Source organism: Astatotilapia calliptera, chromosome 5 (assembly GCF_900246225.1).
Source record: "Astatotilapia calliptera chromosome 5, fAstCal1.2, whole genome shotgun sequence".
Taxonomy (NCBI): Eukaryota; Metazoa; Chordata; class Actinopteri; order Cichliformes; family Cichlidae; genus Astatotilapia; species Astatotilapia calliptera.
The window spans coordinates 32,544,978-32,560,805 of NC_039306.1; the positions used below are offsets into that span (position 1 = coordinate 32,544,978).

Genomic DNA, 15,828 nt, shown 5'->3' on the forward strand with positions numbered 1-15,828 from the left:
ATTTATGAGTCCTTGCCAAGATAATACGACAATGCAGTTTAAAAATAATCTTGTTTTGTGGTCACATGTTTGTGGCATTTCAACTTGGTGTTGGCCAAACTATTCAGCATCAATGCTCCTAAAATGGTTGAAGGGTGTTTCTCCCAAGTCTGCTATTATATTGTTTAAATACCAATAAATTGGCAAATAGCTAATATCGGCCTCTAAACACACCAACGGTGTAGGCTTTATCCCTGGAGCACAAGCTGACGTTATCCCCCATTGTCTTCCCCCCAAAAAACGATCACGATATGATGGCAATAACCGCAGCGTAAATGGCCAGATACTGATGTTTCCACATGCAGTCAGACCCCCTAATTTTAGTTTTGTATTTGTATTAATGCAACAAAAAATTGAATGAAAATAGAGTACCAGATAGATGTCAGTTAATTACATCTATCAGCAATATAAACACAGAAGACTAAAGGTTCATCCACACAGGAAGTGATTCATGCAGCACCCTCTAGCTGATAGTTAGTTGCTAGCAGACATCCCAGGTTTATCTTTGTAACTGTTGAATGTATTGTCATTAAACAGCACATTTCACTTTCATTGGTAGTCGAGTTGAACAAAGTTTTGTGTTCCCAGCAGTTATTTCACTCACTGTAGCTTTAAGACTCTGTATGTCATCGACTTTCTGTTATATCTGGTCACCAAGTAGCTTCCTGTGTGGACAGTTGCTAAAAAATTGCTCTTTTGGTGAGACAACAAACTAACCTAACAACAAGTGAGAACAGAAATAGAACTTGTCCACAAATAGTGGCATCCAAACTGGAGTGTTCAGCTGTGTTTGTGCCCACCTTGCCAAAACACTGTTGTGTGTAATTTCAGGAATGCTAATATTTGCTAATGTGCTAGCATGCTAACGGCCAATGGCATAGCTTAGCTGTAGGGTTTCTCCCACGAGAGAGCATCATTTCAAATTCTGTTTATTGTCACACTCCAGCTTTGATAACATATATTCCACATAAGCTGAGGCGCATAATGTATAATTAAAACTCAAACCTTGTTGAGCTTCATGGAGGAATCCTCATTTTATTAGCACCACTGCTACATAAAAGACATTGATTTATTGCCCAACCCCCTTCAGAGATTTCATTGTATAAAAGGTCCAGATGTGACTCTGAAGATTAATTGGTACATCAATATTATACTTCTTCTCTTAGCGGGGTCATAATAAATTCAGCCGCAGTGCAGAGGGAATGTTTGTATCAAGTGTATAATTTATGGGCAGAAAAAATTTGCTGCCTGTGGTTTATTTTAAAAAGAAATTTACATACATGCAACCAGTCTCAGTGAGCTCCTGTATACTTTATAAAGTCCGCAGCTTATACCTCAGCATGCCATGCACTGTTTTGAGTTGGAGGGGTTTTTTCTCTTTTAGCTAAAAAATGCAAGGCTCCTTTAAAAACTGCAGGCAATACAGAGGGGAAAAAATCCAATGCAGAGGCGTTTTTTTTCTTTCTGTTTTCTTTATGATTTAGGTGTTTCTAGGATCGTGATTTACAGTCTCCCCTCCTTAATAAATTGCTGTTCGTCTACACTTATATTGATTAAGCTACCAGCCACTCCATAGAATTCTTACTGCCACTGTGCCACATATTTCCGCCATGTCCAATTTATCACAGAACCTGCTCAGCTCTGCCTGGGTGAAATGATAATGTAGGAGAGGGAATTGCAATTAGAGATGGAATGAAAGGCTCTCTTAAAGAACTAACTATTAGACTAGCCATTAGGCTGCGCCGTATAACTGAAGCGGCTCCATACCGCAATTCAAATCAAGCCATTAGAGCAAGTTCATTTCTGTAATCACAGGGATAAAACAAATGCACGGTGCGCACATGGTATAGAGAGGCATTTCTTTGTGCTTCTTTAGAATATAGATAGAAAGTGGGAGTGTGGAAATATGAATTCCTTTTTGAAGATATGAGAATAAGCTTTCTGTTTGGTTTCGTTTGTTCACGCTTGGCTACAGAAAAAGTGAGCGTTGAATTGGAATCACAATAGCAGGTTGCTTACGAAACTCCTTTGCTTGTTTGTGTGTTTGCGGGTGATTGTGCATGCGTTGAATGACAGCAGCATTCGGCGGGAGACATTATGATTCGGAATGTCCAGCTGAGGCATGCCGGGAAGTACACGTGCGCCGTGCAAACCAAGGTGGACAGCATTTCCGTGGCTGTTGACTTGGTCATCAGAGGTGAGTCACCATAATAACTGTGATTTAAATAATTCACGATCTACCTGAAGAAGACTGGCTTTGTCAGTGATGCATGTTTACTGTGGCTGGTTGCACTTCACTGACGAAGGAATAAAGGGAGAGAAAATTGAGGCGAGTGGAAATTTCTCTCTGGAAGGTTTAAAGGAAATTTACTGTCTAATTAGACCCAATAGCTCCCAAAGGTTTCACACTGAACTGACGTCGCTGCAGTAGCCTCAGGTGCTAAAACCACCGCCACACTCTCTACCATCTTTCCATCTTTTCCTGATTTACATTCCCTCCCTCCCCTACCTTCTTCCTCCATCTGTCTCTCTATCTTTCTGTTCTCTTTCCTGCCTTGGCTATGCCATCTATCAGGTCCCCCAGGGCCCCCCACCAGCATCCATGTAGAAGGAATCACTGATACCACAGCCTCTCTGTCCTGGAGGCCCGGTCCTGATAATCACAGTCCAATTACGGCATACACCATCCAAGCCAGGACACCATTTTCCCTCGGGTGGCAAGCTGTCACCACAGGTAAGCTCTCTCCAACCAGCTGTGGCCTCCTCCAGTCACCTGGAGGAGGCCACTCTTCATCATGCCTCGGCTGTGAAAATATTGAAGATGTAATTTTTACCCCAGCATCAATTGTAGTGGGACCATTGACTCCCATTTTATCGCTCTCTTCGGAATCCTGAAACATGGATCTCGTCCCGATGATGAAGCTTGTTTGCCACAGCCGTAATTTGATAGTGCAGTTAAGTAATGGGATCGGTGTAATCTTTGCCCACATCCTTTATGGCACCCTTAACATTTACACATGATTGGCGTAATATGCTTTTATCTCGTTCTATTGATATTTTTGTGAATTAGGACACTTTTATCAAAGATGGTTTTACTGGCTGCATTGATTTGCCAAGCAAGGGTCATAGATTTGTAACAGAAATACAATGTGACCTTATAGGGGCTCAGAACCCAGAGGAAGAAAATTAGTTTTTGCCTTTTTAACTGGAATCATTTTTATTATTTTTGTTTTCAATATTCAGTCCCTTACAGCGATTCTGGTGTTTTGCTTGTTTCAGCTGACTTAACAACTACACAGTGCCATGCATGCATTATTAAAGATTTCAACAAAGATCACCAAATTGGCAATGTAATGGTTAATGTATGTGTTTATGTGCATTTTTTAAAAATCCTTATGCGTCCTTGTGTGGTATTGGAAATGTGCTGTGTAACTACCATGTCTGTTAGCCTGGAGGATAGCATGCTACTGATGCTTAGCTGAGACACTCCAAGAACACACAGCCACACACATTCATGTGTTGAAACTGAAGAGGGCACTGTGTGTTTTCTGCCAGTTCCTGAGGTGGTACGGGGCACCCGGCTGACAGCTACAGTAATAGACCTGAGCCCTTGGGTAGAGTATGAGTTTCGAGTCCTTGCGAGCAACTCCATCGGGACTGGCGAGCCCAGCAAGCCATCCAAACAAGCAAGGACAAAAGGAACATGTACGTACTGAATCTGTTTTCAAAACTGACCAGTATACATATCATTTACCCAACTTTCTGAATACTTTTTTTGGAAATACTGTTCCCAAAATGTTTATTAATGCTGGAGGAAGGGAAACCGTTAGCCTTGCTCTGTCAATACATAAGTGAAGTTATCAGCTAACACTAGCAAGCTTGGTTGCATGAGAAACTCAAGGGGAGAATCACTCCACGTCACGCGGCATTCCTGAGGAACGCAAAAGGTGACCTTCCGTGTTCTTATGGTAGCGCCGGGTTATGGATAAAATCTAGTAGAATGATGCTCCCGTGGTAATACACGTTCCAGCCATGTATTCCAGCCCTAACCTGAACCAGCACTTTAATGGTAAATGGCCTGCATTTGTATAGCGCTTTACTCAGTCCCTAAGGACCCCAAAGCGCTTTACACTACATTCAGTCATTCACCCATACACACACACATTCACACACTGGCAATGGCAAGCTATGTTGTAGCCACAGCTGCCCTGGGGCGCACTGACAGAGGCGAGGCTGCCAGACACTGGCGCCACCGGGCCCTCTGACCACCACCAGCAGGCAAACATGGGGTTAGTATCTTGCCCAAGGATATTTGGCATGCAGCCAGGATGCAGCCTGGGATCGAACCACTGATCTTCTGATTAGTGGCTGACCTGCTCTGCCACCTGAACTACAGCCACCCCACTTTAATGACATTAAATAGTGTTTTCCAAAGCGATTTTAATAAAATGAACGAACATGTGTAGATTGATTCCAAACCGTTCTCATATTTCCTCATTTTTCCGATCTCGTCATTTAGGGATGTGTTGGGTGCCCGGAAGCGTAATATGTTGATGATTTGTCACCTAGCGTAAAATATTACGCCTCGAGAGTGAGAATGTGTTGGTGTCACAGCATCTGTCAAAGTGGCCACACCCCAACTCCAGTTTCCAGATGGGTGATCAGCCGCCATAAATTTGTTATGAAACTATCCATAGATGCCAGAATCTTTTTTGTGGTTGGCTGTAAAGATGCTTTTTAACACTGTTAAGTTGGGCATTTCAACATGGGAGTCAATGGGGATGAGCACGCTTTTGGAGCCAGGCTCAAGTGGCCATGAGAGGAACTGCAGTTCTTGCTACTTGTAGTATGTTGGCTTCAATGTTCAGCCTTGGTTCCTGCTTATTTCCACCACGTAATTCCCACCCGAGATGGACTTTTTGTTTTCAGTCAAGCATATGTTCATTAGTCAACTTGACTGGTTCTGTTAGATCTTCTTACATCTGCACAGAGTTTTTTCACAACTTCTGTCTTTAGTTCAGTTTTTTTTCCGTTTTTGGGATTAATTTTTTCAAGTAACCTTTGACAAGTAAAGGGTATAAGCATATTTTGTAAAATGTCAACCAATAGGCTGTCCTGATAGGTGGAGCGCATACCAAAAAATGCTCCCAGGAGCTCCCGGTTTGAGTCCCAATAGGCAAGACATTTGCTCCGTGTCGTTCCCTCTACACACTTCTCTCTACACACGTGTCGAATAAATTTAGAAATGCTGATAAATATCTTAGGAAAATAAAATACAAAAACCTTGAATATACAGTCAGTGTGCTGGATATCATTACTGCCTCAAAAGAAAATGAAAGTCTCATTCAAATTGCAAAACATCTCTAAAAGCTTCTTTTAGCAGTTTAACAAGTTTAGATTCTTTACGTGTTCCCTTTTCGTCTCAGAGATGGGAAGTTTGCTGATGTATCTGAATGCTGAAGTTCAGGCTTGTCACACACTTACCTCTCTTAGCAATTTAGGATTTGCTGGAAGGAGCATTATTACATGTGCCTTTGCAGTGTCATGTGAAGTCAACCCAGCTAAGCTGATCTGTCTTCTTCCTTTAGCTCCGAAGGTCACACCAGCTAATGTGAGCGGAGGCGGTGGCAGTCGCTCCGAATTAGTCATCACATGGGAGGTAAGCAAGCTTGCTCAAGACCCCCTCACCCTTGGAGGAGGCAGCCAGACGTCATTATTCTCTGTGGATGTAGGCCTCTGTTTCATTAATAACAGCTGAACTGCTTAATGTATGGCATTTCATTTTTAAGAACAGAAAGGCAATAACTGCTGCTGTCACCCTGGGGGAGAGAAAAATGCTTTTGAGGTTTCAATAAGATAATTAAACTCAGTTGTTCCTTCGAAGTTCCGGCTTTTTTCTGTGATTATTTTCTCACTTTTCTCCTCTTTTCTTTATTTTTCCTTTTTCGTTCTCTTTCTTTTCTTATTTCTACAAGGCCCCCCGCATATCAGCCCGACTCCAAAAACGTATATTTGTTCAAGCTGCTGCTCAGAATCATCAGCTCCTGCTGTGAACCATTTCACTGTTGATGTTTCAGTATGCACAAGTGTGGTTAAAAGGTAACTTCTGCTAAGCGAAGCCCCTGTTTTGCCTCAGCCCCTGAAGTTCTTTATGCCGTTGTGTTTTCACACAAAAGCAGGGGCAGCAGGTTGTTCATAACTATTCCTTTAAGAAATTAAGAAAAGGCGTCTCTCCCCCAGGGTAACAGCAGACATTTCTATTCGCATGGCTGCAACCCGGGGCCTAGAATACAGCTCAAGATATGAATGAAGGTCTGCGTCAATGACACACACAACTCTATATTGGTCAGCAAACATAGCCAGCCAAGAGTTTAGTTTACTTTAGTATGAAACAGAAGACTTTAAATGATTTCTTTGGACTGTTGTTTTTTCCAGGGTGGAACGCAGCATGTATTACTAATGATTTTTACAAAATAAGAATTGGATGCTCACGTTTGAATTTCTCTTGGATTTTCTCTAAACTATGCAGAGTCAAAAGTATACATACGGCTTCAGATATATACATAGACCCCACATATATTTGCTTAAATGTTTCAGCTGGACCTTGACCAGATGTTTTTGGTAGCCAATTTAGTTCATTTCAGATAGAGCTCGACTTATTTCTTAGTGAGCAACCTCTCAGTCCATAGCGATGTAAAACTTAGTTCACAATGGACAGTGACACTTTCAGCAGGTTCTAGCTCATGGCAGCTTGAGCTTTGGTTGTTTCTGGCTTGTTTCTGAACATCTTAACTAACTTCCTCTCATCTCAGGGTCACAGTTGGGTCTTAATCCAAACCTTGGCAAACTGGTGAAATAATTATATAAATAAATAGTTTTTTTTTTCAACTCTCATCTATTTATTTTGAATGAAAAGACAAAACATTACCCTAGGACTGATACTTTTCACCTCATAAATGTACAAATGCTTAGGCAATATCAGTAGCAAACGCTGTGTACAGAATAGGCTTTAAAGTTTCATTTTTTTCATATCTGCTACAGCTGACCCCGAACCCACCATTAGTTACAATGCCAAACTCACTAAACCCGAATTAAATTCTAAAAGGTTTTTCACACTTTTTTAGAAGTAAGAAAAACTGCATAATATAAAAACCATTTGTTGTATTTAGAGGTTACCTCTAATAACTGCAGAGAAAAATCAGCAAACATGAGAGAAGATGCAGTTTTGCTATGATAATAGTAAAATAATAACAAAAAGTTGAAAACAAAGAGTGCTCAAGAATAAATCCCTGAGGGACACCACAGCGTATTCAAGTGTGTTTGTTTCTGTCCGATTAGTACTGTTTTTTTGTTTTTTCAAGAACCTTTAAAAGCTTTGGGTGGTCATTCTGAATGTCTGGAGACCATAAACACTTATTCTAGCAGTTTTAACAAGTTTTATCAAAACAGTAGACCCCACTTCTCTCCAGACAAAAAAAAAGATGTGCTCTATGTATCTTTTAGTAGACCAGAGTGAAGAGGTTTGGTTTATTCACTAGAATAATGGAGCTATAAATATCTGAAGCATGACCACGGCTACGGCTATGTTATCATGCTGAGTGCTTTGTACTGTGTAATGGATGTGTCTACTTATAGTTTTTGTGTGTTCAGCATGTTTTATTTGAAGACAAGCATTGCCTAAAAAACTGAAAGCCTCGTGTCTGACCATATTTCGTCGCATCCTCACATGGCAACTGTAGTTAAAAAATAAAATATAAAGACAGAGTTGCAGTGTGTTTATTTCCCTTTCTTTTGCAAGTGCTCACACAGTGTTGTTTTCCTGCAGCCTGTTCCAGAAGAGCTGCAGAACGGACCGGGCTTTGGCTATGTGGTGGCTTTTCGACCCCACGGCGCCACAGGCTGGATGCAGGCAGCCGTACCCTCCGCTGAAGCATCCAGATACGTCTTTAAAAATGAGAGCATTCAGCCCTTCTCCCCTTTCCAAGTCAAGGTTGGGGTTTACAACAACCTGGGAGAAGGGCCATTTGGACCTGTTACCACTATCTACTCTGCTGAGGAAGGTGTGTATGATTTGGAGTAGATCTGCATGTCTAGCTAGCAGTGATTCATCACTAAAAGACTGAGTCAGTCCTCCTTTCTTTAAATGGCAGCAGCAATCTCGCAGGCAGCCTTCTTCTATCAGCACTCGCAGGCGTCTTCAGCATACTTTCCTCCCTCTGTTGTTCTAATAAAAAGAAGCCGCTTTGAAACTTTTTTGACGTTCTCTCTTTGAGGGGTCATCAAAGCGCAGTGCAACTTCTAAAACCAGTCTTTACACATTAACTCCAGAGCCTGGCCGAGCGCCCACCAGGGTCCGCGCCAAGAGCCTCTCTGCATCTGAGATTGAAGTTTCGTGGAAAGCTCTGCCCTGGAACGCCAACAAGAAGAGAGTGCTGGGCTACGAGGTGAGCTCTGATGAAATACCTTGTTTGTGTGAGTTTTCCCCTGGATGCATTTCCTGTTTGTATGCGTGTGTGCGCACACATGCCAGCTAATGCTGTACAATCTTGTTGTCTTCTATTATTGATGAGTGTTCGAGACTTATGCACCTTGGGCGTACGAGATAATAGCTCGCTGCCTGCATAATGGTCCAGCCGAGTCCCAGGCCTGTGGGTTTGGTTGTGTTTCTCTTGTTGCTTACCTAAGTACTGTAACCACCCTGATTAGCGTGCTGATGCAATACTCCAAGGGATAGAATGCTTAGCTTCTAATCCACACAACATAGCAAGCAGTGGCTCTGCAGACTTTCTCCGTCAGTTCTTGTCATTTTAATTCTGCTCACTGTTGAAATCCAAGATGTGGACGAAGACGTTTTCGTCGTCGGACTGCGTAAATTATAAATTGTTGACCACTCAAAAGCAACAGAGGAGCAGGCCCTCAGCAAACCATTCCTTTGAGGAAAGGCAAATTATATTTGTGCTGTCAAGCATGCCCGCTGTTTCAGCCCTGACAAGCAGGGTGACAAAGAAAATCTGTTATCAGTGGACATTGATGGCAGGGGATTTTTATGGATTCTTTCACTTTTTTTTATTTATTTTTTTGTTTCCCCACTTTTGCACATTTGACCTCAATCTGTACAAACAAAACTTAAACAGAACACACATCTGCCCGGCACAACGGAGGACCACAGTTCACAAGGCGCACAAGGTGGCATGCTGCTAAAGCTTGTTTTCAGACCGCTCACAGCTTCCATCCAGTTGAGTTCACATCTCCCTGTTTCCAGTTTGCACCTCACTGACAGGGTGTAACAGAAAGCTTTTAAGGTGTCCATCGTGTTTTCTGCATTCACGTCTGCGGTTCTACCTTGTTGCTTTTCAGCTGAGGTACTGGAGTAGAAGTGAAAGGGAAGACACGGCCAGCGTGCAAAGGACTGTAGGAAATCAAACATCTACTATTATCCGCGGGGTGAAAGGCAGCACCGCATATTACGTCTCAGTGAGGGCGTATAACACTGCAGGAACAGGTCCTCCCAGCACCACCGTCAACGTTACCACCAAAAAGCCACGTAAGTATGGGATCAAATTAGAGCCTGCAAGAGATTAATGGCTGGCTGAGTTATATTGGGACTAAACTCAGATAAAAGGTGGCCTATTTTAACCTGAATAGATCTCTATAGTAACTTTCACTGATCATATAGGCCAGTCCAGAGTAGATTATCTTCAGAGTTTCAGTTAAATATCAGCTAGAATCAGCACATTAGGCTCTTTTAGGGATATACAGATTATTTCAACTGGTTACCACTGAGCAATTTTCTGCTGATTAGAGGTCTAAATATGCATCAAAATGATACACAGCCATAAAATTGGGATCATGTTAGCTCAGACGTGAAAGTCTGGTAGATGTCTATATCACCCTCGACATTATTTCAACAAACAAACACATTTGTTTGTGTTTTTTTTTTCCATGTCACATTTGATTGTTTTGCAAAATGATCGTGAAGAGACGAAGAGACCCCAGGTACACAAAGGACACTGATTTAGTATTGCCAATATGAAATCAGTATTTTCTTCTTTATTGAAAAAATTGTTCATTCCATGCATGCATCAGTTATGCAACTGCTTACTGCAGTTCATGGTTGCCAGGGGGTTTGAGCTTGTTCCAGCTGTCATAGAGTGTATGCATATGTACAAAAGACGGCAGAGTTATTAGTTAGTTTCATCTCATCTGAGAAAAAGATGTGCTTCCAGTATGCATCATCGTTTTTCATGTTTTCCTCATCATATTGTCTGGTTTAAAGTTGCAGAAGAGTTTTTCTCGATCTCCAACCTCGAGTGCATTCCTGTGCAGAGCTCTAGTGATTGTCATCTTCTTACTTGGCAAAGTCATTCACTGCTGTTTTGGCAGTTATTCTATGGTCTTTAGACACATCGCTCACTAATTTCCTTTCTAGAATCTTTTAAATCTTTTAGAATTTCTTGATGATACTTCTCCCTCTGGCTTTACGAGCGTCAACAAGTCTAAATGGATTTCTTTTGTTTTTGCCATGATGCTTTCTCAAGTGACAGCTCAGACTCTTGAAGAAGTTTTATACTCTGTGTAAATTGGAAGATAACCCTCAGTTTGAACTTAATTTTACAAGCTTTGAGAATTACAAAGTTAAAGCACATCTTTGTACACATTGCACAGCAGTGGTTTGTGCTATGGATAGAAACAATATGGAAATAGTTTATCCTTTCTAAAGAACCTGTGGCTCCGACATGCCAAATTGACTTTTTTTGAATGTGAACAGTTTCCGATGAGTGTGAAATAGAATGGTTATTTTCTTTGTTCTCTTATTTCCAAAGCTTGAGAGGACACTTTTATTAAAACAAAACAAAACAAAAACCAATATGACTTTTCTTACTGCCTAGGATTAGACATAGACTTAGTTGATTGGGGTCATCGACAATGGTTACCTCAGTGAGTTAACCAAATCTTCATTTTGTTTTGAAGTCATCTTCAACACCTTTTTAAAGACTATTTGCTGGGTCACCTTTTGTATAAGCACAGAGCGTGATGCAGACAGCGTGGGTTCTAATCCCATTCTGTCTGTCTGGTTTGAAGTTGCAGAAGAGTTTTTCTCAATCTCCAACCTCGCAGTACATTCCTGTGCAGAGTGCGAATCCCATTAACTCTTTACTGGGATTTTAGGTTTTATAGAACCAGCTAGCACAAACAAAGGCTGGCTATGTTACAGTTGCTTCACAGTACACCCATCTGATCAGTGTGCCACTGCTCAGCTATCATTTTAAGGTAAATGATGTGTTTTTGCTCTCCCAGCACCCAGTCAGCCACCGGGTAAAGTGGTGTGGAACACGTCGAACTCCAAGATTATACTGAACTGGGAGCAGGTCAAAGCCCTGGAGAACGAGTCAGAGGTCACTGGTTACAAAGTAAGCACCCAGACGCCTTGTTTTGTTAGAAAATTCTGTCCCGTGCCACACTGCCATAATTCGATCTCGTCTTCTTCAGGTGCTGTACAAGAAGAATCGACACAGTCGCCCCAGCATCATGGAAACAAACACCACCTCTGTAGAGCTGGCGCTTCCTACTGACGAGGATTATATTATCCAGATAAAGCCATTTGGTGAGGGAGGGGAAGGCAGCAGTAGCAGGCAGATCACCATCCCAAGGATACCAGGTCAGTGGAGAGCTAGTTAGTGTCTCCCTCGTGGCTGAGCTGAATAATCCCCTCCCCTGCTGCTGTCTTGGCAGAACAGATTAGCTGCTCCAAAGCGAAATAATGTTCTGCATTTGACATTTGTGTAATTACAGCTTCTACGTGACACCAAAAAGTATGTAAAGTAAAGTACTCTATTTAGAGTCCTTTCTGTGCCTCACTCTGCTGCTCAAGGAGTAAGATGAGAACATGTTTTTGATATTTTTATCAGCTCTTAATTGCTAAAGCAGGTTGAAGAGATGTCTCTTTAATAAGAAAAAGGTGGGAAAAAAAACTTATTTCTCTCATAGACTAACAGCCTTTTTCTTTTCAACACCTTTTTCAGGCCCCAACGCAGTCGGCTCAGCATCCAAGGTCTCCACTCTATCAGCACTCAGCACAATAGCACTGTCTTTCACAGCGCGGACATCTTTATGACAAACGTCTCGCAGCAGGCGTTGCATCTGATGTGAAGACGGCGCTCCGGCAGAACGCAAACAAAGCCCACTCCGGTGTAACTAGATCCATTCATTTAGATTTTAGAAGCAAAAGGAAGACGCCGAAGGAAAAAACAACAAAAAAAGACAAAAAAAACCGCCATTGAGATAACAGGGAAGGGGTCCCCTTCAGCGCCCAGGCTAAGTAAGGGAGATTGACCGATGTCGTGACTATGTTGTTACCAAAGCAGCTTTCATAAGAAAAAAATAATCAGAAAAAAATGTCTTATATGCATTTTTTTGTATGACACGTTGAGCTTTTATAGATTTTCTTTTCTTAAATAAATTTAAAGTCTGTCTGGGCGTATTGGGTCAGAACATCTGCATGACAAGCAACATCATCAAATTTTCCAGTCTGGAGGTGAAGAATGTGATTTGACAGATCACCCTTTGTCTTCTAAAATAAGATACTACTTGTGACTTTGGTTCCAGCAGACCAAAGTGAGGTTTTTTTCTTCATTTCTGTTTCTGAACTATTTAAAAAAAAAAAAAAAAGCTTGTCTCAAAGGACTGCATCGACAGCTTTGGCATATGCTGCTATTAATCCCAGTTTGTAAAGAGACAACTAGCATTAGACTTTACATGTTAATGCTTTATCATTCTAGGAAAGTGGCTGTGGGTCATCTTGATATATCAGATAATCCTAATAGGCACTAAGCTTGGAAAGTTTTGTCAAAGCAGTCACATGAAATGTGAACACTGAAAGCGTTATGAGTTGCAATCATTCCTCCTGTCCAAAGATGGCATAGCTCCACTGCAGCCTCATGTTAGCTTAATCTACACTTGTGCTAAAGTCCAACATGAGGTTCTGGTCTTGGTTGTGCCGTGCTCAGACCACACAATTATTTTAATAAACATGCTCAGTGTGTCACGTTAAAAGATTCCAACGTCAGATGTTCATATATGTTGTTTTTTTCTGAGTCAGAACATATTTGGAGGGCTAAATTATCAGCAAAAGCTAGCTTGATTAGCAAGCAAACCTAAAGTGTACAAGTATAACGCCCCTAAAACTGACCAAAATTAAACTATAACTTCTTGGACAAGCTGTACCTCACAGCAAGTAAGTTATAGCTTGTATCCCAACTGTATCCTTTTTTTTTTTTATGATAATCCTACTCAGAATTCTCTCAAAACCCACCAACACCTCAAACATGGTTGAGGAATCCAGTTCAGTGACTGAATTAGCGAAGGTGAAGGCTAACTGGCTGCTTGGCCAGGCCACATCCCTAACTTTAATCCAGAAACAAACTCCAGACATGTAAGCTATGAAAATAGTTTGCCCCAAATACAATTTTTATAAACTGTATATACCAAGCTTTTTAAATAGCAGCTGTAAAGAAGTTAATTGAATCACTCTAGTTGAGCATTTTAACACAAAAGTCTATTAGAACGTACTGTCTTTTGGAATCAGCCTCAAATGACCATTGAAGGATTTGCATGTTGGTTGTAAGCTATCCAATATGCAGCAATAGTTTTTTGTCAGCTCTCATTCACTCAACTGGCTAAAACATGCCTCATAACCTTGCTACATCTTTCTGGCCATGGTACTTTCACGCTAATATCCTATAGTCTTAACCTAGCACTGACTAAATGTTTTTTTGATGTGCCAGTTCCCCTGTTTGTGTCGCCTTGCTGTGCTCCAGCAGTTTTACTGCTATGAAGACAGAACAAACCTCCACGCTAATAGCTGGACTTTGCTAACTGTAGAATGCTAAAATGTTTCTGCTGAACTCTAGAATTCAGTCTCGGACCACAGATCATACTGCAATTGCACTTGGAAGAGATTTTAAACAGCCGGTACGGACAGAAGGAATGATCACAGGGAGCAATAACTGGTTTATTTGTATAGCGTGAGTCTAAATCCCATCATCCTCGATGCTAAAGCATTAGCATATTAGCATGCCACGTTTTTGGTGCCAGTCCCTTGAGGGGTCGGGTTACCCAACAGCTCCCAAAATGTCGATGAAGTACTTAAAGCCATCCACGTGATAATTACCGACTTTGTAACCAGATGTAACATCGAGCTGTCGTTGAGAGCTTCTCCCCTGGGTTCCTCTATCATGGCCGTTTAACAGCAATGGGAACTGGGCCCTTGTGGCTGTCTCATGCTCCTCATTCTTTAAGTTAGTCCTGTGTCTAGAGCTATTCTTTGCCTTCTGTGTGCCTCATCATATGTTCAAAATCCTCAGGTCCTTAAAGAGCCTTAACTTATCATATGTATATCAAAAACATTAGAAACATAGGACTATGAAGCAGCCGTGGTGATGTTTACATGCAGCTTTGTGGATAGAAAACTGTATGTAGTGAGGGGGGCCAGCATCCTTTTCCTGATGTTACAGAGGTGAATTGAATGGCATTCTGCTGTTTCGCATGGGATATTGGCAATATATGAGGCCTGGTGCATTTTTATAGGTGTGTATTCTTAATAAAAAAGACAATGCTGCTGATCTTTTCCTTTTTCCCATCGTCTCCTGATGCCATGTGGGGCTGCTGTGCTACGCAGAGTACAGTGCAGTCTGTATGTAGCTTGTAATCCAGTTAAGTAGTTTGTAGTACGTTGAAGGGAAGTGTACTGTAGGCTACTGGGTCTTGCTCAGAATCATGCATTGAGAAATGTGTAATATACTGTTTTGTACACTTCAGATCATTTATATAAAAGAACCTTTCTAAAGAGATGATTTACTTGGTTTTTATGTATCAACTCTGTTTCATACTGTAGCTAACTGTTGCTCAGCATGACTGTAATTTGTCCTCTCTTACGTCCATTTGCAAAACCGACTGAATGGCTTAAGGACCGTACAAGGTTCGTGCATCTGATAAGTTTGTGTATACTGTGCGTGTACCATGAAAACTGAACCACGATCAGCCTAATGTCTATGCTTCTGTCTCAGTCAGCCCCTCTGAGATGTGCTGGGTCTTCTGCTCATATACGCGCCACAGGAGAGTTTCTTCTGTTGCTGTTTGTTGTTTATACTGTGTTAATAAAGATTACCGATTTATAGAACAATGCTGAGTGCTTCTGGTGCATCAATATGATATCGGCCTGCATGACATATTGCAAGAAAGTGCCCCCCTTGAACTCTTTTCTGTGATACACCTGCACCATTTCATAGGTTTTATTACAACGTGCCCTGAAGGCAGGTAAAATACTAGGAGGACTTCATTCAGTGTAGTGCAGTCAGACTTGGGAAATCTTCACACTACAACTATGACAGAATGTGCCAATAGCACTCATCATTAATACTAATAATCTGGAGAAGAAGCACAGGAATTTTAGATCTCCATATTTAGCAATCAGTCTCTCTTTCCAGATATTCCTTAGCTCAGAATGTGTTTTTATCTCTGTCGATTTTCTCTTGAGAAGTGGCTTCTTCCATGCAAATAGCTGCATTTTTTTTTTTTTTTATTGGTTTTTTTGTTTTTGTTTGCCTGAATATTCTCGGATCTCTATCTGCCTCTTCATCCCTGCCGAGACTAATTTCTAAAACTCTGGACTGTAACAGAAATATTAACGATTGACTTTGTCTTTCCATTAATGTGAACAGGGTAACTTCACCCCCCCCCCCCCCCCCTTCTCTTAATGATCCACAGCCTTGCCTACCCAAGTTGCAATTT

General features: G+C 41.4%; 1 protein-coding gene across 3 annotated transcripts in view; it reads left to right on the forward strand.

The window, feature by feature from the left end:
- Window positions 1-15,222, forward strand: part of cntn4 (contactin 4) — a 200,076-nt gene extending 184,854 nt beyond the window's left edge. For 2 of the 3 annotated variants that reach the window (XM_026168944.1, XM_026168945.1), the window contains 10 exons: window positions 2,116-2,236; window positions 2,615-2,773; window positions 3,595-3,744; window positions 5,628-5,698; window positions 7,865-8,099; window positions 8,368-8,483; window positions 9,397-9,583; window positions 11,338-11,450; window positions 11,530-11,698; window positions 12,063-15,222. In XM_026168944.1, coding sequence (XP_026024729.1) covers window positions 2,116-2,236; window positions 2,615-2,773; window positions 3,595-3,744; window positions 5,628-5,698; window positions 7,865-8,099; window positions 8,368-8,483; window positions 9,397-9,583; window positions 11,338-11,450; window positions 11,530-11,698; window positions 12,063-12,154 — 1,413 coding nt within the window. In that variant the 3' untranslated portion in view covers window positions 12,155-15,222. The remainder of the gene's footprint in view (window positions 1-2,115; window positions 2,237-2,614; window positions 2,774-3,594; window positions 3,745-5,627; window positions 5,699-7,864; window positions 8,100-8,367; window positions 8,484-9,396; window positions 9,584-11,337; window positions 11,451-11,529; window positions 11,699-12,062) is intronic. The other variant, XM_026168946.1, reaches the window with a different exon arrangement.
- Window positions 15,223-15,828: the final 606 nt, after the last annotated feature.